This window comes from Eucyclogobius newberryi, unplaced genomic scaffold (genome assembly GCF_026437365.1).
Source record: "Eucyclogobius newberryi isolate DKJ021-1_F unplaced genomic scaffold, fEucNew1.0.hap1 SCAF_16, whole genome shotgun sequence".
Lineage (NCBI taxonomy): Eukaryota > Metazoa > Chordata > Actinopteri > Gobiiformes > Gobiidae > Eucyclogobius > Eucyclogobius newberryi.
Genome location: NW_027315790.1, coordinates 36573747 through 36598587, shown reverse-complemented (window position 1 = coordinate 36598587; position 24841 = coordinate 36573747). Strand labels below are relative to the sequence as shown.

At 51.1% G+C, this 24841-nt stretch overlaps 1 protein-coding gene across 4 annotated transcripts in view; it reads left to right on the top strand.

Annotated features, from left to right (window-relative positions):
- The window catches only part of hsf1 (heat shock transcription factor 1), a 34189-nt gene extending 9382 nt beyond the window's left edge, over positions 1-24807 (top strand). The window contains exons 6-14 of one of the 4 annotated variants that reach the window (XM_072448383.1): positions 33-94; positions 1841-1913; positions 5734-5840; positions 14143-14330; positions 16561-16675; positions 19362-19467; positions 23090-23143; positions 24086-24131; positions 24693-24807. In XM_072448383.1, coding sequence (XP_072304484.1) covers positions 33-94; positions 1841-1913; positions 5734-5840; positions 14143-14330; positions 16561-16675; positions 19362-19467; positions 23090-23143; positions 24086-24131; positions 24693-24799 — 858 coding nt within the window. In that variant the 3' untranslated portion in view covers positions 24800-24807. Of the gene's footprint in view, positions 1-32; positions 95-1840; positions 1914-5733; positions 5841-14142; positions 14331-16560; positions 16688-19361; positions 19492-23089; positions 23144-24085; positions 24132-24692 lie in introns of all 4 variants that reach the window. The other 3 variants (XM_072448382.1, XM_072448381.1, XM_072448380.1) reach the window with 3 other exon arrangements.
- Positions 24808-24841: the final 34 nt, after the last annotated feature.

Below are 24841 nucleotides of genomic sequence, written 5' to 3'. Positions count from 1 at the left end.
CATGTGTTTCTGACTGAGTCTGCGTTTTTCAGCTGATCCAGTTCCTGATTTCTTTGGTTCAGAACAACCGCATCATGGGCCTCAAGAGGAAAATGTGAGTCCTGCTTTAGACCTGCTTTAGTCCTGCTTTAGACCTGCTTTAGACCTGCTTTAGTCCTGCTTTAGACCTGCTTTAGACCTGCTTTAGACCTGCTTTAGTCCTGCTTTAGTCCTGCTTTAGACCTGTTTTAGTCCTGCTTTAGACCCGCTTTAGTCCCGCTTTAGACCCGCTTTAGTCCCGCTTTAGTCCCGCTTTAGTCCCGCTATAGACCTGCTTTAGTCCTGCTTTAGTCCTGCCTTAGACCTGCTTTAGACCTGCTTTAGACCTGCTTTAGACCTGCTTTAGACCTGCTTTAGTCCTGCTTTAGACCTGCTTTAGTCCTGCTTTAGTCCTGCTTTAGACCTGCTTTAGTCCTGCTTTAGACCTGCTTTAGACCTGCTTTAGTCCTGCTTTAGACCAGCTTTAGACCTGCTTTAGACCTGCTTCAGACCTGCTTCAGACCTGCTTTAGTCCTGCTTTAGTCCTGCTTTAGTCCTGCTTTAGACCTGCTTTAGACCTGCTTTAGACCTGCTTTAGTCCTGCTTTAGACCTGCTTTAGTCCTGCTTTAGTCCTGCTTTAGACCTGCTTTAGTCCTGCTTTAGTCCTGCCTTAGACCTGCTTTAGTCCTGCTTTAGACCTGCTTTAGTCCTGCTTTAGTCCTGCTTTAGTCCTGTTTTAGTCCTGCTTTAGACCTGCTTTAGTCCTGGTTTAGTCCTGCTTTAGTCCTGCTTTAGTCCTGCTTTAGTCCTGCTTTAGTCCTGCTTCAGACCTGCTTCAGACCTGCTTTAGACCTGCTTTAGTCCTGCTTTAGTCCTGCTTTAGACCTGCTTTAGACCTGCTTTAGACCTGCTTTAGTCCTGCTTTAGTCCTGCTTTAGTCCTGCTTTAGTCCTGCTTTAGACCTGCTTTAGTCCTGCTTTAGACCAGCTTTAGACCTGCTTTAGACCTGCTTTAGACCTGCTTTAGTCCTGCTTTAGACCTGCTTTAGTCCTGCTTTAGACCTGCTTTAGACCTGCTTTAGTCCTGCTTTAGTCCTGCTTTAGTCCTGCTTTAGACCTGCTTTAGACCTGCTTTAGTCCTGCTTTAGTCCTGCTTTAGTCCTGCTTTAGACCAGCTTTAGACCTGCTTTAGTCCTGCTTTAGACCTGCTTTAGTCCTGCTTTAGACCTGCTTTAGACCTGCTTTAGACCTGCTTTAGTCCTGCTTTAGTCCTGCTTTAGACCTGCTTTAGACCTGCTTTAGTCCTGCTTTAGACCTGCTTTAGTCCTGCTTTAGTCCTGCTTTAGTCCTGCTTTAGTCCTGCTTTAGACCTGCTTTAGTCCTGCTTTAGTCCTGCTTTAGTCCTGCTTTAGTCCTGCTTTAGACCAGCTTTAGACCTGCTTTAGTCCTGCTTTAGTCCTGCTTTAGTCCTGCTTTAGACCTGCTTTAGACCTGCTTTAGTCCTGCTTTAGTCCTGCTTTAGACCAGCTTTAGACCTGCTTTAGTCCTGCTTTAGTCCTGCTTTAGTCCTGCTTTAGACCTGCTTTAGACCTGCTTTAGACCTGCTTTAGTCCTGCTTTAGACCAGCTTTAGACCTGCTTTAGTCCTGCTTTAGACCAGCTTTAGACCTGCTTTAGTCCTGCTTTAGTCCTGCTTTAGTCCTGCTTTAGACCTGCTTTAGTCCTGCTTTAGACCTGCTTTAGACCTGCTTTAGACCTGCTTTAGTCCTGCTTTAGACCTGCTTTAGTCCTGGTGCTGGTCAGATTCTGGTTCTGTTTCTTAGGCCTCTGATGTTGGATGATGGAAGCTCATCTCTGCCCAAATACAGCCGACCCCTGAGTCTGGAACACCTGCAGGTACTGAACACACACACACGCACACGTACACACACACATGTACACACACACACGTACACACACACATGTACACACACACACGTACACACACACACGTACACACACACACGTACACACACACACGTACACACACACACGTACACACACACACGTACACACACACACGTACACACACACATGTACACACACACACGTACACACACACACGTACACACACACACGTACACACAAACATGGAGCGGCCTCCTGCTGGTGCCAGAGTCAGGACTAAACATGGACCGGCCTCCTGCTGGTGCCAGAGTCAGGACTAAACATGGACCGGCCTCCTGCTGGTGCCAGAGTCAGGACTAAACATGGACCGGCCTCCTGCTGGTGCCAGAGTCAGGACTAAACATGGACCGGCCTCCTGCTGGTGCCAGAGTCAGGACTAAACATGGACCGGCCTCCTGCTGGTGCCAGAGTCAGGACTAAACATGGACCGGCCTCCTGCTGGTGCCAGAGTCAGGACTAAACATGGACCGGCCTCCTGCTGGTGCCAGACTCAGGACTAAATATGGACCGGCCTCCTGCTGGTGCCAGAGTCAGGACTAAACATGGACCGGCCTCCTGCTGGTGCCATAGTCAGGACTAAACATGGACCGGCCTCCTGATGGTGCCAGAGTCAGGACTAAACATGGACCGGCCTCCTGCTGGTGCCAGAGTCAGGACTAAACATGGACCGGCCTCCTGCTAGTGCCAGAGTCAGGACTAAACATGGACCGGCCTCCTGCTGGTGCCAGAGTCAGGACTAAACATGGACCGGCCTCCTGCTGGTGCAGTAGTCAGGACTAAACATGGACCGGCCTCCTGCTGGTGCCAGAGTCAGGACTAAACATGGACCGGCCTCCTGCTGGTGCCAGAGTCAGGACTAAACATGGACCGGCCTCCTGCTGGTGCCAGAGTCAGGACTAAACATGGACCGGCCTCCTGCTGGTGCCAGAGTCAGGACTAAACATGGACCGGCCTCCTGCTGGTGCCAGACTCAGGACTAAACATGGACCGGCCTCCTGCTGGTGCCAGACTCAGGACTAAATATGGACCGGCCTCCTGCTGGTGCCAGAGTCAGGACTAAACATGGACCGGCCTCCTGATGGTGCCATAGTCAGGACTAAACATGGACCGGCCTCCTGATGGTGCCAGAGTCAGGACTAAACATGGACCGGCCTCCTGCTGGTGCCAGAGTCAGGACTAAACATGGACCGGCCTCCTGCTAGTGCCAGAGTCAGGACTAAACATGGACCGGCCTCCTGCTGGTGCCAGAGTCAGGACTAAACATGGACCGGCCTCCTGCTGGTGCAGTAGTCAGGACTAAACATGGACCGGCCTCCTGCTGGTGCCAGAGTCAGGACTAAACATGGACCGGCCTCCTGCTGGTGCCAGAGTCAGGACTAAACATGGACCGGCCTCCTGCTGGTGCCAGAGTCAGGACTAAACATGGACCGGCCTCCTGCTGGTGCCAGAGTCAGGACTAAACATGGACCGGCCTCCTGCTGGTGCCAGAGTCAGGACTAAACATGGACCGGCCTCCTGCTGGTGCCAGAGTCAGGACTAAACATGGACCGGCCTCCTGCTGGTGCCAGAGTCAGGACTAAATATGGACCGGCCTCCTGCTGGTGCCATAGTCAGGACTAAACATGGACCGGCCTCCTGCTGGTGCCATAGTCAGGACTAAACATGGACCGGCCTCCTGATGGTGCCAGAGTCAGGACTAAACATGGACCGGCCTCCTGCTGGTGCCAGAGTCAGGACTAAACATGGACCGGCCTCCTGCTAGTGCCAGAGTCAGGACTAAACATGGACCGGCCTCCTGCTGGTGCCAGAGTCAGGACTAAACATGGACCGGCCTCCTGCTGGTGCAGTAGTCAGGACTAAACATGGACCGGCCTCCTGCTGGTGCCAGAGTCAGGACTAAACATGGACCGGCCTCCTGCTGGTGCCAGAGTCAGGACTAAACATGGACCGGCCTCCTGCTGGTGCCAGAGTCAGGACTAAACATGGACCGGCCTCCTGCTGGTGCCAGAGTCAGGACTAAACATGGACCGGCCTCCTGCTGGTGCCAGAGTCAGGACTAAACATGGACCGGCCTCCTGCTGGTGCCAGAGTCAGGACTAAACATGGACCGGCCTCCTGCTGGTGCCAGAGTCAGGACTAAACATGGACCGGCCTCCTGCTGGTGCCAGACTCAGGACTAAATATGGACCGGCCTCCTGCTGGTGCCAGAGTCAGGACTAAACATGGACCGGCCTCCTGCTGGTGCCATAGTCAGGACTAAACATGGACCGGCCTCCTGATGGTGCCAGAGTCAGGACTAAACATGGACCGGCCTCCTGCTGGTGCCAGAGTCGGGACTAAACATGGACCGGCCTCCTGCTAGTGCCAGAGTCAGGACTAAACATGGACCGGCCTCCTGCTGGTGCCAGAGTCAGGACTAAACATGGACCGGCCTCCTGCTGGTGCAGTAGTCAGGACTAAACATGGACCGGCCTCCTGCTGGTGCCAGAGTCAGGACTAAACATGGACCGGCCTCCTGCTGGTGCCAGAGTCAGGACTAAACATGGACCGGCCTCCTGCTGGTGCCAGAGTCAGGACTAAACATGGACCGGCCTCCTGCTGGTGCCAGAGTCAGGACTAAACATGGACCGGCCTCCTGCTGGTGCCAGAGTCAGGACTAAACATGGACCGGCCTCCTGCTGGTGCCAGAGTCAGGACTAAACATGGACCGGCCTCCTGCTGGTGCCAGAGTCAGGACTAAACATGGACCGGCCTCCTGCTGGTGGTGGATCTAAATCTTGGTTTGATCAAACCCCTCCCCTCTGCTCTAAACCCCACCCCTCTGCTCTAAACCCCACCCCTCTGCTCTAAACCCCACCCCTCTGCTCTAAACCCCACCCCTCTGCTCTAAACCCCTCCCCTCTGCTCTAAACCCCTCCCCTCTGCTCTAAACCCCTCCCCTCTGCTCTAAACCCCACCCCTCTGCTCTAAACCCCTCCCCTCTGCTCTAAACCCCACCCCTCTGCTCTAAACCCCACCCCTCTGCTCTAAACCCCTCCCCTCTGTTCTAAACCCCACCCCTCTGTTGTTCTAAACCCCACCCCTCTGTTGTTCTAAACCCCACCCCTCTGTTGTTCTAAACCCCACCCCTCTGTTGTTCTAAACCCCACCCCTCTGTTGTTCTAAACCCCACCCCTCTGTTGTTCTAAACCCCACCCCTCTGTTGTTCTAAACCCCACCCCTCTGCTCTAAACCCCACCCCTCTGTTGTTCTAAACCCCACCCCTCTGCTCTAAACCCCACCCCTCTGCTCTAAACCCCACCCCTCTGCTCTAAACCCCACCCCTCTGTTCTAAACCCCACCCCTCTGTTCTAAACCCCTCCCCTCTGCTCTAAACCCCTCCCCTCTGCTCTAAACCCCTCCCCTCTGCTCTAAACCCCACCCCTCTGTTCTAAACCCCTCCCCTCTGCTCTAAACCCCTCCCCTCTGCTCTAAACCCCTCCCCTCTGCTCTAAACCCCTCCCTCTGCTCTAAACCCCTCCCCTCTGCTCTAAACCCCACCCCTCTGCTCTAAACCCCTCCCCTCTGCTCTAAACCCCACCCCTCTGTTCTAAACCCCTCCCCTCTGCTCTAAACCCCTCCCCTCTGCTCTAAACCCCTCCCCTCTGCTCTAAACCCCTCCCTCTGCTCTAAACCCCTCCCCTCTGCTCTAAACCCCACCCCTCTGCTCTAAACCCCTCCCCTCTGCTCTAAACCCCACCCCTCTGCTCTAAACCCCACCCCTCTGCAGGCCGGCCTCTTCTCAGGTTCCGTGAGCTCTGGACCAATCATCTCTGACATCACAGACGTGGCCACGCCCTCTCCCGATGATGTCATCAGCGAATGGAATGAGCCCAGGTACTGAGTTTTGTCCTGGTTTAGTTTTTTCCTGAATAGAGGCCCCTGGCAGTTGAATGGAGGCCCCTGGCAGTTGAATAGAGGCCCCTGGCAGTTGAATAGAGGCCCCTGGCAGTTGAATGGAGGCCCCTGGCAGTTGAATGGAGGCCCCTGGCAGTTGAATGGAGGCCCCTGGCAGTTGAATGGAGGCCCCTGGCAGTTGAATGGAGGCCCCTGGCAGTTGAATAGAGGCCCCTGGCAGTTGAATGGAGGCCCCTGGCAGTTGAATGGAGGCCCCTGGCAGTTGAATGGAGGCCCCTGGCAGTTGAATGTTTTGGAGCCCTTGGCAGCTGAACTGAGGCCCCTGGCAGTTGAACTGAGGCCCCTGGCAGTTGAACGGAGGCCCCTGGCAGTTGAACGGAGGCCCCTGGCAGCTGGATAGATTGGAGCCCTTGGCAGCTGAATGGAGGCCCCTGGCAGTTGAATGTAGGCCCCTGGCAGTTGAATGTAGGCCCCTGGCAGTTGAATGGAGGCCCCTGGCAGTTGAATGGAGGCCCCTGGCAGTTGAATGGTTTGGAGCCCTTGGCAGCTGAACTGAGGCCCCTGGCAGTTGAACTGAGGCCCCTGGCAGTTGAACTGAGGCCCCTGGCAGTTGAACGGAGGCCCCTGGCAGTTGAACGGAGGCCCCTGGCAGTTGAATGGAGGCCCCTGGCAGCTGGATAGATTGGAGCCCTTGGCAGTTGAATGGAGGCCCCTGGCAGTTGAATGGAGGCCCCTGGCAGTTGAATGGAGGCCCCTGGCAGTTGAATGGAGGCCCCTGGCAGTTGAATGGTTTGGAGCCCTTGGCAGCTGAACTGAGGCCCCTGGCAGTTGAACTGAGGCCCCTGGCAGTTGAACGGAGGCCCCTGGCAGTTGAACGGAGGCCCCTGGCAGTTGAACGGAGGCCCCTGGCAGTTGAACGGAGGCCCCTGGCAGTTGAATGGAGGCCCCTGGCAGTTGAATAGAGGCCCCTGGCAGTTGAATAGAGGCCCCTGGCAGTTGAACGGAGGCCCCTGGCAGTTGAATGGAGGCCCCTGGCAGTTGAATAGAGGCCCCTGGCAGTTGAATAGAGGCCCCTGGCAGTTGAATGGAGGCCCCTGGCAGTTGAATGGAGGCCCCTGGCAGTTAAATGGAGGCCCCTGGCAGTTGAATAGAGGCCCCTGGCAGTTGAATGGAGGCCCCTGGCAGTTAAATGGACGCCCCTGGCAGTTGAATAGAGGCCCCTGGCAGTTGAATAGAGGCCCCTGGCAGTTGAATAGAGGCCCCTGGCAGTTGAATGGAGGCCCCTGATTGGATTGGAGCCCTTGGCAGAAGGATAAATTGGGGCAACTGGATTGCGGCCCCTTGTTATAACTGATGTAAATAGAGTGTTTATTTTACCATTATTATTATTATTAGTATTATCTTGTCTTACGCTGTTTTTATTTTATCTTTATTTTTCCCCTTCATTCCTTATTAAGAGTGTTTTTTAAACTTCCTATAAGTTATCTGTCCTTTTCCTCTGTATCTACTGTGTTGCAACAATGAAATTTCCCCATGTGTGGACAATAAAGGACTATCTTATCTTGTTGCTGGATTGCGGCCCCTGGCAACTGGATTGGTTTGTCTCCTAATGTCCACACGGTTCTCTCATGTTCTCTCATGTTCTCTCTCCTCATGTTCTCTCATGTTCTCTCTCCTCATGTTCTCTCATGTTCTCTCATGTTCTCTCTCCTCATGTTCTCTCATGTTCTCTCATGTTCTCTCATGTTCTCTCATGTTCTCTCTCCTCATGTTCTCTCATGTTCTCTCATGTTCTCATGTTCTCTCATGTTCTCATGTTCTCTCATGTTCTCTCATGTTCTCTCATGTTCTCTCATGTTCTCTCATGTTCTCTCATGTTCTCTCATGTTCTCTCATGTTCTCTCATGTTCTCTCATGTTCTCTCATGTTCTCTCTCCTCATGTTCTCTCATGTTCTCTCATGTTCTCTCTCCTCATGTTCTCTCATGTTCTCTCATGTTCTCTCATGTTCTCTCTCCTCATGTTCTCTCATGTTCTCTCTCCTCATGTTCTCTCATGTTCTCTCATGTTCTCTCATGTTCTCTCATGTTCTCTCATGTTCTCTCATGTTCTCTCTCCTCATGTTCTCTCATGTTCTCTCATGTTCTCTCATGTTCTCTCTCCTCATGTTCTCTCATGTTCTCTCATGTTCTCTCATGTTCTCTCATGTTCTCTCTCCTCATGTTCTCTCATGTTCTCTCATGTTCTCTCATGTTCTCTCTCCTCATGTTCTCTCATGTTCTCTCATGTTCTCTCTCCTCATGTTCTCTCATGTTCTCATGTTCTCTCTCCTCATGTTCTCTCATGTTCTCTCATGTTCTCTCATGTTCTCATGTTCTCTCATGTTCTCTCATGTTCTCTCTCCTCATGTTCAAATCAAATCAAATCAATTTATTTTTGTAAGGCCCAAAATCACAACAACAGTTGCCTCTGAGGGCCACAGGGAGAAATGAATCAACAATGTCTGTGGTGGCGATGAAGTCAGACAATGTCTGTGGTGGCGAGGGACGATGTCCCAGGGTCCTCTGTCCTTAGACTCTCCTTCTCGGCCAGGAAAAACTACAAAAAAAACCTCTTTGGGAAAAAAGCGTAGAAACCTGGAGGAGTTCCAGTGAAGGAGAGATCCGACTCTCACAGACGGACAGACGGACACAAGGAGACTGGAGCTGGACCCACTCTTCAGGCAGAAGAGGGACCGTCTGAGTCGAGCTGGACCCACTCTTCAGGCAGATGAGGGACCGTCTGAGTCGAGCTGGACCCACTCTTCAGGCAGATGAGGCACCGTCCACACAGGGCAGGGACCACTTCACCAGGAGAGGGACATCTGGGTCCACAGGTCCTCAGGAGTGAGAGAAAGAAAAGAAGGCGGTGAACAGTTTGCAAGTGGAATCAAAAAATAAATATTGTTTGATAGCATAAGTAGTCAGAAGAAGAGGATAGTGCTCAAGCTGTCATACTTCCCCCAGCACAGTTACTCCTAGGGCAGCGTAGCTAAAGCTGTGGGTTTATCTTTCTGTTCCTAACTACTCTGACCATAAGCGATTTCGAAGAGGAACGTTTTAAGCCTAGACTTAAATGAAGAGACTGTGTCAGCATATTTAACATGGGTCGGGAGCTGATTCCATAACACAGGAGCTTGGTAGCTAAACGCTCTACCTCCTACAGTACTTTTAGAGACTCTTGGCACCACCAGAAGGCCAGCATTCTGAGAGCGAAGAGCTCTGTTTGGATGATATGGTTCTATAGCATCTTTGAGGTAGGATGGGGCCATGTCATTTATGGCTTTGTAGGTCAAGAGTAGAATTTTGAATTTGATTCTAAACTCGACAGGAGCCAGTGAAGAGACTTCAGCACTGGCGTAATGTGCTCTCTTCTTTTTGTTCCTGTTAGTAATCTTGCTGCTGCATTTTGAACCAGTTGAAAGCTTTTTATGGAGCTTTTAGGACACGCTGCAAGCAGGGAGTTACAGTAGTCTAATCTAGTCGTTACAAATGCATGGATAAGTTTTTCGGCATCACTTTTAGGCAGGATTCTTCTGATTTTGGCGATGTTGCGCAAATGGAAATAGGCTGTTTTACAAGCTTGATTTATATGAGCTTTAAATGAGAGCTTCTGGTCAAATAAGACTCTGAGGTTTCTTACAGTAGAACTGGAGGCTACACTGACATTGTCCAGTGTGACTATCTGCTCAGATAGAGCGTCTCGTAGATGCTTAGGGCCAAGCACAATGACCTCGGTTTTTTCAGGGTTAAGAAGCAGGTAGTTTAGTGTCATCCAGGTTTTTATCTCCTTCACACAAGTACTAAGTCTGTCTACTTGATCGCTCTGATCAGGTTTCATTGATAAATACAGCTGAGTGTCGTCTGCATAGCAGTGGAAGTTAATGCCATGCTTTCTGATAATGTTGCCTAATGGCAGCATATAAAGAGTAAACAGAATTGGACCGAGTACCGAACCCTGTGGCACACCGTAAATTACTTTAGAGCTTGGTGAGGAGCTCTGGTTTACATTAACAAATTGGAACCTATCAGATAGATAGGATTTAAACCAGCTGAGGGCTGTTCCTCCAACACCTACATCACATTCTAACCTCTGCAGTAGAATGTTGTGGTCGATGGTCAAACGCTGCGCTGAGGTCCAACAGAACCAGGATTGAGACCAGTCCATCGTCAGCGGCTAATAACAAATCATTTGTGACTTTAACTAGTGCAGTTTCAGTGCTGTGGTGGGCTCTGAACCCTGCTGTGGTGGGCTCTGAACCCTGCTGTGGTGGGCTCTGAACCCTGACTGGAAAACTTCAAATAAGTTATTGTCCTGCAGGTGGCGACAAAGCTGTTTTACTACAACTTTTTCAAGGATTTTAGAGACGAAGGGAAGATTTGAAATAGGTCTGTAGTTTACCAATAGGTCGGGATCTAGATTAGGCTTTTTCAGAAGAGGTTTAATGACTGCATGTTTGAAGGACTGTGGAACATAGCCACTTTCGAGTGAAGTATTTATTATATTAAGAATAGGGTCTATAATTAGGGGAAGAATGTCTTTGAGGAGTCTGCTTGGAATGGGGTCTAGGACACAAGTTGAGCTTTTAGAGGACATAATGGCTGAAGTTATCTCTGCTTGATCAACAGCTGTGAACCTTTCTAACTTTACAGGTGGATTTATATGGGACGTTAGATTTAGAGCTTGGGCTAGTTCAGGGCTAATAGCGGGGGTAATTTCATCTAATTTATCTCTGATTGTTTTTATTTTATTGTTAAAAAATAGGAGGAAATCATCAGAGCTGAGTGTAGCTGGGATTGAGGGCTCTACTGCACTGTGACAGTTTGTTAGCCTAGCTACAGTGCTGAAAAGGAATTTAGTGTTACTTTTGTTGACTTCTATTAGATTTGAATAATATCTGGTTTGGGCCTTACGCAGAGCCTGCTTATAGGACAGCAGGCAACTTTTCCTGCTTTTAGGGATTCTTCGGTGTGAGAGCGACGAAATAATCCCTCTAACTTTCTAACTCTTTGTTTATGTGAACGCAGTTCTTGGTTGTACCATGGGGAGGCGCGCTTTGGCCTAATGACCTTCTGTTTTAACGGCGCGACAACGTCAAGAGCAGACTTCAGAGAATTCATGGTCAAGTCGACAAATTGATCACTTAAACTGGGACTAAAGCTGTTCTCAGCAGGATCACATGACATGATCACATGACATGATCACATGACGTGATCACATGATATGGTCACATGACGTGATCACATGACGTGATCACATGACATGTCACTGAGTATTGGCTCTATTATTTGAGATAGATTTTTCAGATATTGTCCTTTTCATTATAACTTTATTTTGTGGGACTGGATGATCTTTAAGAATAAACTGAAAGGTAATTAGGAAATGATCTGACAATATAGGGTTTTGAGGGAGGACAATGAGGTCACTAATCTCTGTTCCATACGTTAGGACAAGATCCAGAGTGTGAGTCGCTTTATTTACATTCTGAGTGAAACCAATGCTGTCTAACAAGGCGCTGAAGGCATTACTGAGAGAGTCATCACTCATGTTCACGTGGATATTAAAGTCTCCAACTATAACTATTTTATCCCAGGCTAACACTAAGTTTGATATAAAGTCAGAAAACTCTGTTAAAAACTCTGAGTAGGGACCAGGAGGTCGGTAGATAACTATGAACAAAACTCGCCCTGCAGCGCGGTCCGGTAGCCCTCGCGCTAAAACCGAACTATAACTGGACTTAAGCTCCTCTAAACAGCGGATCCGCGCTTCTAACTCCGTAACCCTGGCCTCCAAAACTACCACTACACTGCACTTCACGCACCTGTCGTCAGAGAAGGAGCCAGGGTTCTGACTCGACATATGACAGCTCAAACAGGTAAAGGTAGATCCAGCCATGACGCTAGCGGCTAGGCTACGCTAGGCTAGTTCAGGCTGGAGCTAGAAAGTGAGGAGGGCTTTTTAATCCACGAAATACTGAAAAGCGAGCGGCTTGAGGCTCCGGATTGTTTGCGGAGAAATCAAACGTTCACTTTTGTGTATATGATGCGTAAATAGTGTGTATAATTCGTGGATTAATCGGTAAAAGGCTCTAAGAACGAACGGCTCTGAAAACGCGACACACTCACCGGAAATGACGTCACCGGATCTCGATCAATGTTCTCATGTTCTCTCTCTTCCTGTTCTCTCATGTTCTCTCTCCTCATGTTCTCTCATGTTCTCTCTCCTCATGTTCTCTCTCCTCATGTTCTCTCATGTTCTCTCTCCTCATGTTCTCTCTCCTCATGTTCTCTCATGTTCTCTCTCCTCATGTTCTCTCATGTTCTCTCATGTTCTCTCATGTTCTCTCTCCTCATGTTCTCTCTCCTCATGTTCTCTCATGTTCTCTCTCCTCATGTTCTCTCATGTTCTCTCTCCTCATGTTCTCTCTCCTCATGTTCTCTCATGTTCTCTCTCCTCATGTTCTCTCATGTTCTCTCATGTTCTCTCTCCTCATGTTCTCTCATGTTCTCTCTCCTCATGTTCTCTCATGTTCTCTCATGTTCTCTCTCCTCATGTTCTCTCATGTTCTCTCTCCTCATGTTCTCTCTCCTCGTTCTCTCATGTTCTCTCATGTTCTCTCTCCTCATGTTCTCTCATGTTCTCTCTCCTCATGTTCTCTCATGTTCTCTCTCCTCATGTTCTCTCATGTTCTCATGTTCTCTCTCCTCATGTTCTCTCTCCTCATGTTCTCTCATGTTCTCTCATGTTCTCTCTCCTCATGTTCTCTCATGTTCTCATGTTCTCTCTCCTCATGTTCTCTCTCCTCATGTTCTCTCATGTTCTCTCATGTTCTCTCTCCTCATGTTCTCTCATGTTCTCTCTCCTCATGTTCTCTCATGTTCTCTCTCCTCATGTTCTCTCATGTTCTCTCTCCTCATGTTCTCTCTCCTCATGTTCTCTCTCCTCATGTTCTCTCATGTTCTCTCTCCTCATGTTCTCTCATGTTCTCTCATGTTCTCTCTCCTCATGTTCTCTCTCCTCATGTTCTCTCATGTTCTCTCTCCTCATGTTCTCTCATGTTCTCTCTCCTCATGTTCTCTCATGTTCTCTCTCCTCATGTTCTCTCATGTTCTCTCTCCTCATGTTCTCTCTCCTCATGTTCTCTCTCCTCATGTTCTCTCTCCTCATGTTCTCTCATGTTCTCTCTCCTCATGTTCTCTCATGTTCTCTCTCCTCATGTTCTCTCATGTTCTCTCTCCTCATGTTCTCTCATGTTCTCTCTCCTCATGTTCTCTCTCCTCATGTTCTCTCTCCTCATGTTCTCTCATGTTCTCTCATGTTCTCTCTCCTCATGTTCTCTCTCCTCATGTTCTCTCATGTTCTCTCTCCTCATGTTCTCTCATGTTCTCTCTCCTCATGTTCTCTCATGTTCTCTCTCCTCATGTTCTCTCATGTTCTCTCTCCTCATGTTCTCTCATGTTCTCTCTCCTCATGTTCTCTCATGTTCTCTCTCCTCATGTTCTCTCATGTTCTCTCATGTTCTCTCTCCTCATGTTCTCTCATGTTCTCTCTCCTCATGTTCTCTCATGTTCTCTCATGTTCTCTCATGTTCTCTCATGTTCTCTCATGTTCTCTCATGTTCTCATGTTCTCTCTCTTCCTGTTCTCTCATGTTCTCTCATGTTCTCTCTCCTCATGTTCTCTCATGTTCTCTCATGTTCTCTCTCCTCATGTTCTCTCTCCTCATGTTCTCTCATGTTCTCTCATGTTCTCTCTCCTCATGTTCTCTCTCCTCATGTTCTCCCATGTTCTCATGTTCTCTCTCTTCCTGTTCTCTCATGTTCTCTCATGTTCTCTCTCCTCATGTTCTCTCATGTTCTCTCATGTTCTCTCTCCTCATGTTCTCTCTCCTCATGTTCTCTCATGTTCTCTCATGTTCTCTCTCCTCATGTTCTCTCATGTTCTCATGTTCTCTCATGTTCTCTCATGTTCTCTCATGTTCTCTCTCCTCATGTTCTCTCATGTTCTCTCATGTTCTCTCATGTTCTCTCTCCTCATGTTCTCTCATGTTCTCTCATGTTCTCTCATGTTCTCTCATGTTCTCTCTCCTCATGTTCTCTCATGTTCTCATGTTCTCTCATGTTCTCTCATGTTCTCTCTCCTCATGTTCTCTCATGTTCTCTCATGTTCTCTCATGTTCTCTCTCCTCATGTTCTCTCATGTTCTCTCATGTTCTCTCATGTTCTCTCTCTTCCTGTTCCTCAGTGTGGCGCTGCCTGGGGTCAGAGATCAGAGCTCAGGGGTCAAAGTGGAGCCAGAGCTTGAGACGCCTTTTTCTCCCACAACCTTCATCAACTCCATCCTTCAGGAGGACGTCCCCTCAGCCAATCAGAGCGCAAGGACACAAGCTCCACCCACCAGCATGGCCACAGCCAATCAGAACACACAAGATGGTTAGAGAAACTATTAGTTTGACTTTTGTGTTTTAGACATTCTTATAAAGCAGAACTAAGTAACTCTGGTGTTAGAGCGCCCCCTGCTGCTCCAGACGTGCAACTACAACACACGTGAAGAGCGCCCCCTGCTGCTCCAGACGTGCAACTACAACACACGTGAAGAGCACCCCCTGCTGCTCCAGACGTGCAACTACAACACACGTGAAGAGCGCCCCCTGCTGCTCCAGACGTGCAACTACAACACACGTGAAGAGCGCCCCCTGCTGCTCCAGACGTGCAACTACAACACCCGTGAAGAGCGCCCCCTGCTGCTCCAGACGTGCAACTACAACACACCTGAAGAGCGCCCCCTGCTGCTCCAGACGTGCAACTACAACACCCGTGAAGAGCGCCCCCTGCTGCTCCAGACGTGCAACTACAACACACGTGAAGAGCGCCCCCTGCTGCTCCAGACGTGCAACTACAACACCCGTGAAGAGCGCCCCCTGCTGCTCCAGACGTGCAACTACAACACCCGTGAAGAGCGCCCCCTGCTGCTCCAGACGTGCAACTACAACACACGTGAAGAGCGCCCCCTGCTGCTCCAGACGTGCAACTACAACACACGTGAAGAGCGCCCCCTGCTGCTCCAGACGTGCAACTACAACACACGTGAAGAGCGCCCCCTGCTGCTCCAGACGTGCAACTACAACACACGTGAAGAGCGCCCCCTGCTGCTCCAGACTTGCAACTACAACACACGTGAAGAGCGCCCCCTGCTGCTCCAGACGTGCAACTACAACACACGTGAAGAGCGCCCCCTGCTGCTCCAGACGTGCAACTACAACACACGTGAAGAGCGCCCCCTGCTGCTCCAGACGTGCAACTACAACACACGTGAAGAGCGCCCCCTGCTGCTCCAGACGTGCAACTACAACACCCGTGAAGAGCGCCCCCTGCTGCTCCAGACGTGCAACTACAACACACGTGAAGAGCGCCCCCTGCTGCTCCAGACGTGCAACTACAACACCCGTGAAGAGCGCCCCCTGCTGCTCCAGACGTGCAACTACAACACCCGTGAAGAGCGCCCCCTGCTGCTCCAGACGTGCAACTACAACACCCGTGAAGAGCGCCCCCTGCTGCTCCAGACGTGCAACTACAACACCCGTGAAGAGCGCCCCCTGCTGCTCCAGACGTGCAACTTCAACACACGTGAAGAGCGCCCCCTGCTGCTCCAGACGTGTAACTACAACACACGTGAAGAGCGCCCCCTGCTGCTCCAGACGTGCAACTACAACACACGTGAAGAGCGCCCCCTGCTGCTCCAGACGTGCAACTACAACACCCGTGAAGAGCGCCCCCTGCTGCTCCAGACGTGCAACTACAACACCCGTGAAGAGCGCCCCCTGCTGCTCCAGACGTGCAACTACAACACACGTGAAGAGCGCCCCCTGCTGCTCCAGACGTGCAACTTCAACACACGTGAAGAGCGCCCCCTGCTGCTCCAGACGTGCAACTACAACACACGTGAAGAGCGCCCCCTGCTGCTCCAGACGTGCAACTACAACACACGTGAAGAGCGCCCCCTGCTGCTCCAGACGTGCAACTACAACACCCGTGAAGAGCGCCCCCTGCTGCTCCAGACGTGCAACTACAACACCCGTGAAGAGCGCCCCCTGCTGCTCCAGACGTGCAACTACAACACACGTGAAGAGCGCCCCCTGCTGCTCCAGACGTGCAACTACAACACACGAGAAGAGGGGGTGCGTGCGAGGAGGGGGTGAGGAGGAGGCGCGGGCGAGGAGGGGGTGAGGAGGAGGCGCGGGCGAGGAGGGGGTGAGGAGGAGGCGCGGGAATTTCTGGGATTATATCAACAACCCCAGGCTTAATTTGATGAGATTTGATTGATTTCTATGAATGGTCCTTTTGTGAGGTATCGGCCGCTTTGCCCCGTCAGATACTTTAGGGCAGCGTCGCGGCTTTTGATTGGTTCAGGATAAGGGCGAATCGGCCTCTATGGAAACACTGAATTTAAGGTCATAATGAGTTAAGATCGGTTTATTTTGTCACTTTTGCCGGCACGACCCCATCACATGGCGACCCCGTCACATGGCGACCCCGTCACATGGCGACCCCGTCACATGGCGACCCCGTCACATGGCGACCCCGTCACATGGGGTTAGGGTTAGGCATTGTTTTATGTGACCGCTTAATACATCTATTCCTCTCTGACTCCTCCCTCCTGCAGTGGCCCAGCCCAACGTTCATTCTCTCTCCAGCCAATCAACAGCCAGCCCCACAGCAAGTCCCGCCCCTTCAGCATCACCACTGAAAGAATGTCAAACCATCGCTTGCATCGACAGGTACAAAACCAGGTACAACCCCAACCCCAACACCGACATCAGCACCGCACCCAACACCCGACACACCAGGTCTGACACCAGGTCTGACACACCAGGTCTGACACCAGGTCTGACACACCAGGTCTGACACACCAGGTCTGACACACCAGGTCTGACACACCAGGTCTGACACCAGGTCTGACACCAGGTCTGACACCAGGTCTGACACCAGGTCTGACACACCAGGTCTGACACACCAGGTCTGACACACCAGGTCTGACACACCAGGTCTGACACACCAGGTCTGACACACCAGGTCTGACACCAGGTCTGACACCAGGTCTGACACACCAGGTCTGACACACCAGGTCTGACACACCAGGTCTGACACACCAGGTCTGACACCAGGTCTGACACCAGGTCTGACACCAGGTCTGACACACCAGGTCTGACACACCAGGTCTGACACCAGGTCTCACAAACCAGGTCTGACACCAGGTCTGACACCAGGTCTGACACCAGGTCTGACACACCAGGTCTGACACCAGGTCTGACACACCAGGTCTGACACCAGGTCTGACACACCAGGTCTCACACACCAGGTCTGACACACCAGGTCTGACACACCAGGTCTCACACACCAGGTCTGACACACCAGGTCTCACACACCAGGTCTGACACACCAGGTCTGACACACCAGGTCTGACACCAGGTCTGACACACCAGGTCTGACACACCAGGTCTGACACCAGGTCTGACACACCAGGTCTGACACACCAGGTCTGACACCAGGTCTGACACCAGGTCTGACACCAGGTCTGACACCAGGTCTGACACACCAGGTCTGACACCAGGTCTGACACCAGGTCTGACACACCAGGTCTGACACACCAGGTCTGACACACCAGGTCTGACACCAGGTCTGACACCAGGTCTGACACACCAGGTCTGACACCAGGTCTCAAACACCAGGTCTGACACACCAGGTCTGACACACCAGGTCTGACACACCAGGTCTGACACACCAGGTCTGACACACCAGGTCTGACACCAGGTCTGACACCAGGTCTGACACCAGGTCTGACACACCAGGTCTGACACACCAGGTCTGACACACCAGGTCTGACACACCAGGTCTGACACCAGGTCTGACACACCAGGTCTGACACACCAGGTCTGACACACCAGGTCTGACACACCAGGTCTGACACCAGGTCTGACACACCAGGTCTGACACCAGGTCTGACACCAGGTCTGACACACCAGGTCTGACACACCAGGTCTGACACACCAGGTCTGACACACCAGGTCTGACACCAGGTCTGACACCAGGTCTGACACACCAGGTCTGACACACCAGGTCTGACACACCAGGTCTGACACCAGGTCTCACAAACCAGGTCTGACACCAGGTCTGACACCAGGTCTGACACACCAGGTCTGACACACCAGGTCTGACACACCAGGTCTGACACCAGGTCTGACACACCAGGTCTGACACACCAGGTCTGACACACCAGGTCTGACACACCAGGTCTGACACCAGGTCTGACACCAGGTCTGACACCAGGTCTGACACCAGGTCTGACACCAGGTCTGACAAACCAGGTCTGACACCAGGTCTGACACCAGGTCTGACACCAGGTCTGACACCAGGTCTGACACACCAGGTCTGACACACCAGGTCTGACACACCAGGTCTGACACACCAGGTCTGACACCAGGTCTGACACCAGGTCTGACACCAGGTCTGACACCAGGTCTGACAAACCAGGTCTGACACCAGGTCTGACACCAGGTCTGACACCAGGTCTGACACCAGGTCTGACACACCAGGTCTGACACACCAGGTCTGACACACCAGGTCTGACACCAGGTCTGACACCAGGTCTGACACCAGGTCTGACACCAGGTCTGACAAACCAGGTCTGACACACCAGGTCTGACACCAGGTCTGACACACCAGGTCTGACACCAGGTCTGACACCAGGTCTGACACACCAGGTCTGACACACCAGGTCTGACACACCAGGTCTGACACCAGGTCTGACACACCAGGTCTGACACCAGGTCTGACACACCAGGTCTGACACACCAGGTCTGACACACCAGGTCTGACACACCAGGTCTGACACCAGGTCTGACACACCAGGTCTGACACACCAGGTCTGACACACCAGGTCTGACACCAGGTCTGACACCAGGTCTGACACACCAGGTCTGACACACCAGGTCTGACACACCAGGTCTGACACACCAGGTCTGACACACCAGGTCTGACACCAGGTCTCACAAACCAGGTCTGACACCAGGTCTGACACCAGGTCTGACACACCAGGTCTGACACACCAGGTCTGACACACCAGGTCTGACACCAGGTCTGACACACCAGGTCTGACACACCAGGTCTGACACACCAGGTCTGACACACCAGGTCTGACACACCAGGTCTGACACACCAGGTCTGACACCAGGTCTGACACACCAGGTCTGACACACCAGGTCTGACACCAGGTCTGACACCAGGTCTGACACCAGGTCTGACACACCAGGTCTGACACACCAGGTCTCACACACCAGGTCTCACACACCAGGTCTGACACCAGGTCTGACACCAGGTCTGACACACCAGGTCTGACACCAGGTCTGACACCAGGTCTGACACCAGGTCTGACACACCAGGTCTGACACCAGGTCTTTCTTGCAGGTCTGAGCTCCTGGACCATGTGGACTCCATCGAGTGTGGGCTGGAGAACCTCCAGAATGTTCTAAACTCTCAGAACTTCACCTTCGACACCGGGCCCCTGCTCGAGGTACGGCACCTGCTCAGCCGAGAGGTACTACCACTTCTAGTACTAGTACTAGTAGTACCACTACTACTAGTGTGTTATGTGTTCTAACTGTTTTTGCACATTTTTAAATAGATTTCATCCCTTTAGAATAAAAAGTAGTTTATAACCGCTTTAGACCTGGTTTAGTCCTGGTTTAGTCCTGGTTTAGTCCTGGTTTAGTCCTGGTTTAGTCCTGGTTTAGTCCTGGTTTAGACCTGGTTTAGTCCTGGTTTAGACCTGGTTTAGTCCTGGTTTAGTCCTGGTTTAGACCTGGTTTAGTCCTGGTTTAGTCCTGGTTTAGTCCTGGTTTAGTCCTGGTTTAGACCTGGTTTAGACCTGGTTTAGACCTGGTTTAGTCCTGGTTTAGTCCTGGTTTAGTCCTGGTTTACAGGCTGCGAAATAGACCGGGGCCCGGGGCCCGTAGCCCCTCAAATCGCCGGCAGGCACGGGGTTTGAATTAGGAGGTGTCCGTGGTCTAATTTCGATGAAAGCGGCATCTGATTGGCCGCTGCGTTCTGGTCGTGTTCGGGTCGTGTTCGGGTCGTGTTCTGGTCGTGTTCGGGTCGTGTTCGGGTCGTGTTCGGGTCGTGTTCTGGTCGTGTTCTGGTCGTGTTCGGGTCGTGTTCTGGTCGTGTTCGGGTCGTGTTCGGGTCGTGTTCGGGTCGTGTTCGGGTCGTGTTCTGGTCGTGTTCTGGTCGTGTTCGGGTCGTGTTCGGGTCGTGTTCGGGTCGTGTTCTGGTCGTGTTCGGGTCGTGTTCGGGTCGTGTTCGGGTCGTGTTCGGGTCGTGTTCTGGTCGTGTTCGGGTCGTGTTCGGGTCGTGTTCGGGTCGTGTTCTGGTCGTGTTCGGGTCGTGTTCGGGTCGTGTTCGGGTCGTGTTCGGGTCGTGTTCGGGTCGTGTTCGGGTCGTGTTCTGGTCGTGTTCTGGTCGTGTTCGGGTCGTGTTCGGGTCGTGTTCTGGTCGTGTTCGGGTCGGGTCGTGTTCGGGTCGTGTTCGGGTCGTGTTCTGGTCGTGTTCGGGTCGTGTTCTGGTCGTGTTCGGGTCGTGTTCTGGTCGTGTTCGGGTCGTGTTCGGTTCGGGTCGTGTTCGGGTCGTGTTCGGGTCGTGTTCGGGTCGTGTTCTGGTCGTGTTCGGGTCGTGTTCGGTTCGGGTCGTGTTCGGGTCGTGTTCGGGTCGTGTTCGGGTCGTGTTCGGGTCGTGTTCTGGTCGTGTTCGGGTCGTGTTCTGGTCGTGTTCGGGTCGTGTTCGGTTCGGGTCGTGTTCGGGTCGTGTTCGGGTCGTGTTCGGGTCGTGTTCTGGTCGTGTTCTGGTCGTGTTCGGGTCGTGTTCGGGTCGTGTTCGGGTCGTGTTCTGGTCGTGTTCGGGTCGTGTTCGGGTCGTGTTCGGGTCGTGTTCGGGTCGTGTTCGGGTCGTGTTCGGGTCGTGTTCTGGTCGTGTTCGGGTCGTGTTCGGGTCGTGTTCGGGTCGTGTTCTGGTCGTGTTCGGGTCGTGTTCGGGTCGTGTTCTGGTCGTGTTCGGGTCGTGTTCTGGTCGTGTTCGGGTCGTGTTCGGGTCGTGTTCTGGTCGTGTTCGGGTCGGGTCGTGTTCGGGTCGTGTTCGGGTCGTGTTCTGGTCGTGTTCGGGTCGTGTTCTGGTCGTGTTCGGGTCGTGTTCGGTTCGGGTCGTGTTCGGCTCGTGTTCGGGTCGTGTTCTGGTCGTGTTCGGGTCGTGTTCTGGATCGTGTTCGGGTCTTGTTCGGGTCGTGTTCGGGTCGTGTTCTGGTCGTGTTCGGGTCGTGTTCTGGTCGTGTTCGGGTCGTGTTCTGGTCGTGTTCGGGTCGTGTTCGGGTCGTGTTCGGGTCGTGTTCTGGTCGTGTTCTGGTCGTGTTCGGGTCGTGTTCGGGTCGTGTTCGGGTCGTGTTCGGGTCGTGTTCTGGTCGTGTTCTGGTCGTGTTCGGGTCGTGTTCGGGTCGTGTTCGGTTCGGGTCGTGTTCGGGTCGTGTTCTGGTCGTGTTCTGGTCGTGTTCGGGTCGTGTTCTGGTCGTGTTCGGGTCGTGTTCGGGTCGTGTTCGGGTCGTGTTCGGGTCGTGTTCTGGTCGTGTTCGGGTCGTGTTCTGGTCGTGTTCGGGTCGTGTTCGGTTCGGGTCGTGTTCGGGTCGTGTTCGGGTCGTGTTCGGTTCGGGTTCGGTTCGGGTCGTGTTCGGGTCGTGTTCTGGTCGTGTTCGGGTCGTGTTCGGGTCGTGTTCGGGTCGTGTTCTGGTCGTGTTCGGGTCGTGTTCGGGTCGTGTTCTGGTCGTGTTCTGGTCGTGTTCGGGTCGTGTTCGGGTCGTGTTCGGGTCGTGTTCTGGTCGTGTTCGGGTCGTGTTCTGGTCGTGTTCGGGTCGTGTTCTGGTCGTGTTCTGGTCGTGTTCGGGTCGTGTTCGGGTCGTGTTCGGGTCGTGTTCGGGTCGTGTTCGGGTCGTGTTCGGGTCGTGTTCGGTTCGGGTTCGGTTCGGGTCGTGTTCGGGTCGTGTTCTGGTCGTGTTCGGGTCGTGTTCGGGTCGTGTTCGCTCTAATTTTGCGCCATAAGTGAAATCCAGGTCGGCAGCGTCAATGTCTCCTCAGTCCAACAATTCAGTCTTTTTAAAGTTGTTTGCAACAAAAGCTGTGTCAATGTGGAAGTGTCTGGAAGAAGAAAACCACCACCAAAAACACAAAGTGACACAGGAACAGAAAAAAATATATATATTATGAGAAGAATGATAGGGACAGACAGTATATGGAGTATATGGAGTATATGGACAGTATATGGACAGTATATGGAGTATATGGACAGTATATGGACAGTATATGGAGTATATGGACAGTATATGGACAGTATATGGAGTATATGGACAGTATATGGACAGTATATGGAGTATATGGACAGTATATGGAGTATATGGTGGTATTGAACATCACTGACACTTGATTTGTTCCTGCAGAAGAAGATTCAGAATATGTCATGATCTCTGGTTTATATGATTCAGTATTTGTGCTCTTCATATCAAATAACAGATAAAAGTACTTTCAATTGTTTTACGCTAATAACCAGGTTTAAAACAACACATTTATCTTGTTCTCATGACGACGCGATGCCGCGCGCGCTTGTGGGCCCCTGAAATTGCTTAACTTTGAAAATCTATTTCTCAGCCTGGTTTAGACCTGGTTTAGACCTGGTTTAGTCCTGCTTTAGTCCTGCTTTAGTCCTGGTTTAGACCTGGTTTAGACCTGGTTTAGTCCTGGTTTAGACCTGGTTTAGTCCTGCTTTAGTCCTGCTTTAGTCCTGGTTTAGACCTGGTTTAGACCTGGTTTAGTCCTGGTTTAGACCTGGTTTAGTCCTGGTTTAGTCCTGGTTTAGACCTGGTTTAGTCCTGGTTTAGTCCTGGTTTAGTCCTGGTTTAGTCCTGGTTTAGACCTGGTTTAGTCCTGGTTTAGACCTGGTTTAGTCCTGGTTTAGTCCTGGTTTAGTCCTGCTTTAGTCCTGGTTTAGACCTGGTTTAGTCCTGGTTTAGTCCTGGTTTAGTCCTGGTTTAGACCTGGTTTAGTCCTGGTTTAGTCCTGGTTTAGTCCTGGTTTGGTCCTGTTCTAACCGTTTCTCTCTTTCAGTTTTTCGGTTCTCCTGCTCCAGTCGCAGACTTCGATCTGGACTGTCTCGACACGGTACAAAATACTTACTCCTGTAGTACTCCTGTAGTACTCCTGTAGTACTCCTGTACACTACATACTATACTCCTGTAGTACTCCTGTAGTACTCCTGTAGTACTCCTGTAGTACTCCTGTAGTACTCCTGTACACTACATACTATACTCCTGTAGTACTCCTGTAGTACTCCTGTAGTACTCCTGTAGTACTCCTGTAGTACTCCTGTACACTACATACTATACTCCTGTAGTACTCCTGTAGTACTCCTGTAGTACTCCTGTAGTACTCCTGTAGTACTCCTGTACACTACATACTATACTCCTGTAGTACTCCTGTAGTACTCCTGTAGTACTCCTGTAGTACTCCTGTAGTACTCCTGTACACTACATACTATACTCCTGTAGTACTCCTGTAGTACTCCTGTAGTACTCCTGTAGTACTCCTGTACACTACATACTATACTCCTGTAGTACTCCTGTAGTACTCCTGTAGTACTCCTGTAGTACTCCTGTACACTACATACTATACTCCTGTAGTACTCCTGTACACTACATACTATACTCCTGTAGTACTCCTGTACACTACATACTATACTCCTGTAGTACTCCTGTACACTACATACTATACTCCTGTAGTACTCCTGTACACTACATACTATACTCCTGTAGTACTACAGGAGAACATGGGTGAGAGTAATACATAGTCACATATATTTTTGTGGCTGTAGTTTTCACTTTGAGAGACAAGAATTTAAATCCAGAATTTATTTGCAAATTATGTTGGAAAATAAGAATTTTGTAAATAACAAAAGTTAATCTCAAACTTTGTTTTAAACTATTTGTTGTCAATGACACAGGTCAATGTGTTCTGTAAGTCTTTCCCGGGTCAGGGGTCATTCTCCAGGTTTGAGGACAGTTTTGTCATGGTCATGTGATGTAACTTTGATGTCACTTCCTGCAGCTGCTGAGTGAGCCACGAGACGAGGACCTGAACAGCGCCACCACAGGTCAGAGTTTGAACTGCGCTCGAGTCCATCGCATTAAAGTCATCATGATTCTGTTTTTGCATCAGAAGCTTCAGTGTTAAATCCAGAGTTGAGAGAAGTTCAGTCGTGTTTCTCATCCAAACCACAATGCTGCTAATGCTAATGCTAATGCTAATGCTTATGCTGTATTTGAGACCGGGACAGATCACAATAAACACCGTCAGGACCCTCGAGGGTTCCACTTTTAAATGGTCATAAAATTCACAGATTCATATGTTTTACTTTAATATTTTCTAAAATAAATGGAGGAACTTGAAGCTTGAGCAGAATATTAGAGCCTGGAAAATGTCAACAATTCATGGTGAAAACATATTTGGTGTTTTGAATGGGAGAGGTTAATATTTATTATATATATATACACATCAGATGCTGTCGCACATATATATACATAAATATATGTGTATGTGTATGTATATATGTACATATGTACATATGTACATATATATACACATGTATGTATGCAGGCAGGCGGCCCCGACCGACCTCGCCGCCGCAGCTTCAAAACACTTTTTTTTGTTTCAGGGAAGCAACTGGTGCAGTACACGCCCCTCTCATTGCAGGAGCCAATCACGTCACTAGAGGACGTTCTGGGGGAGGATCCTGATGACCTGCTGCCCTGCAACCTCTGACCCCGCCCCTCTGACCCCTGCTGTGTCCGTGGCAACAGTTCA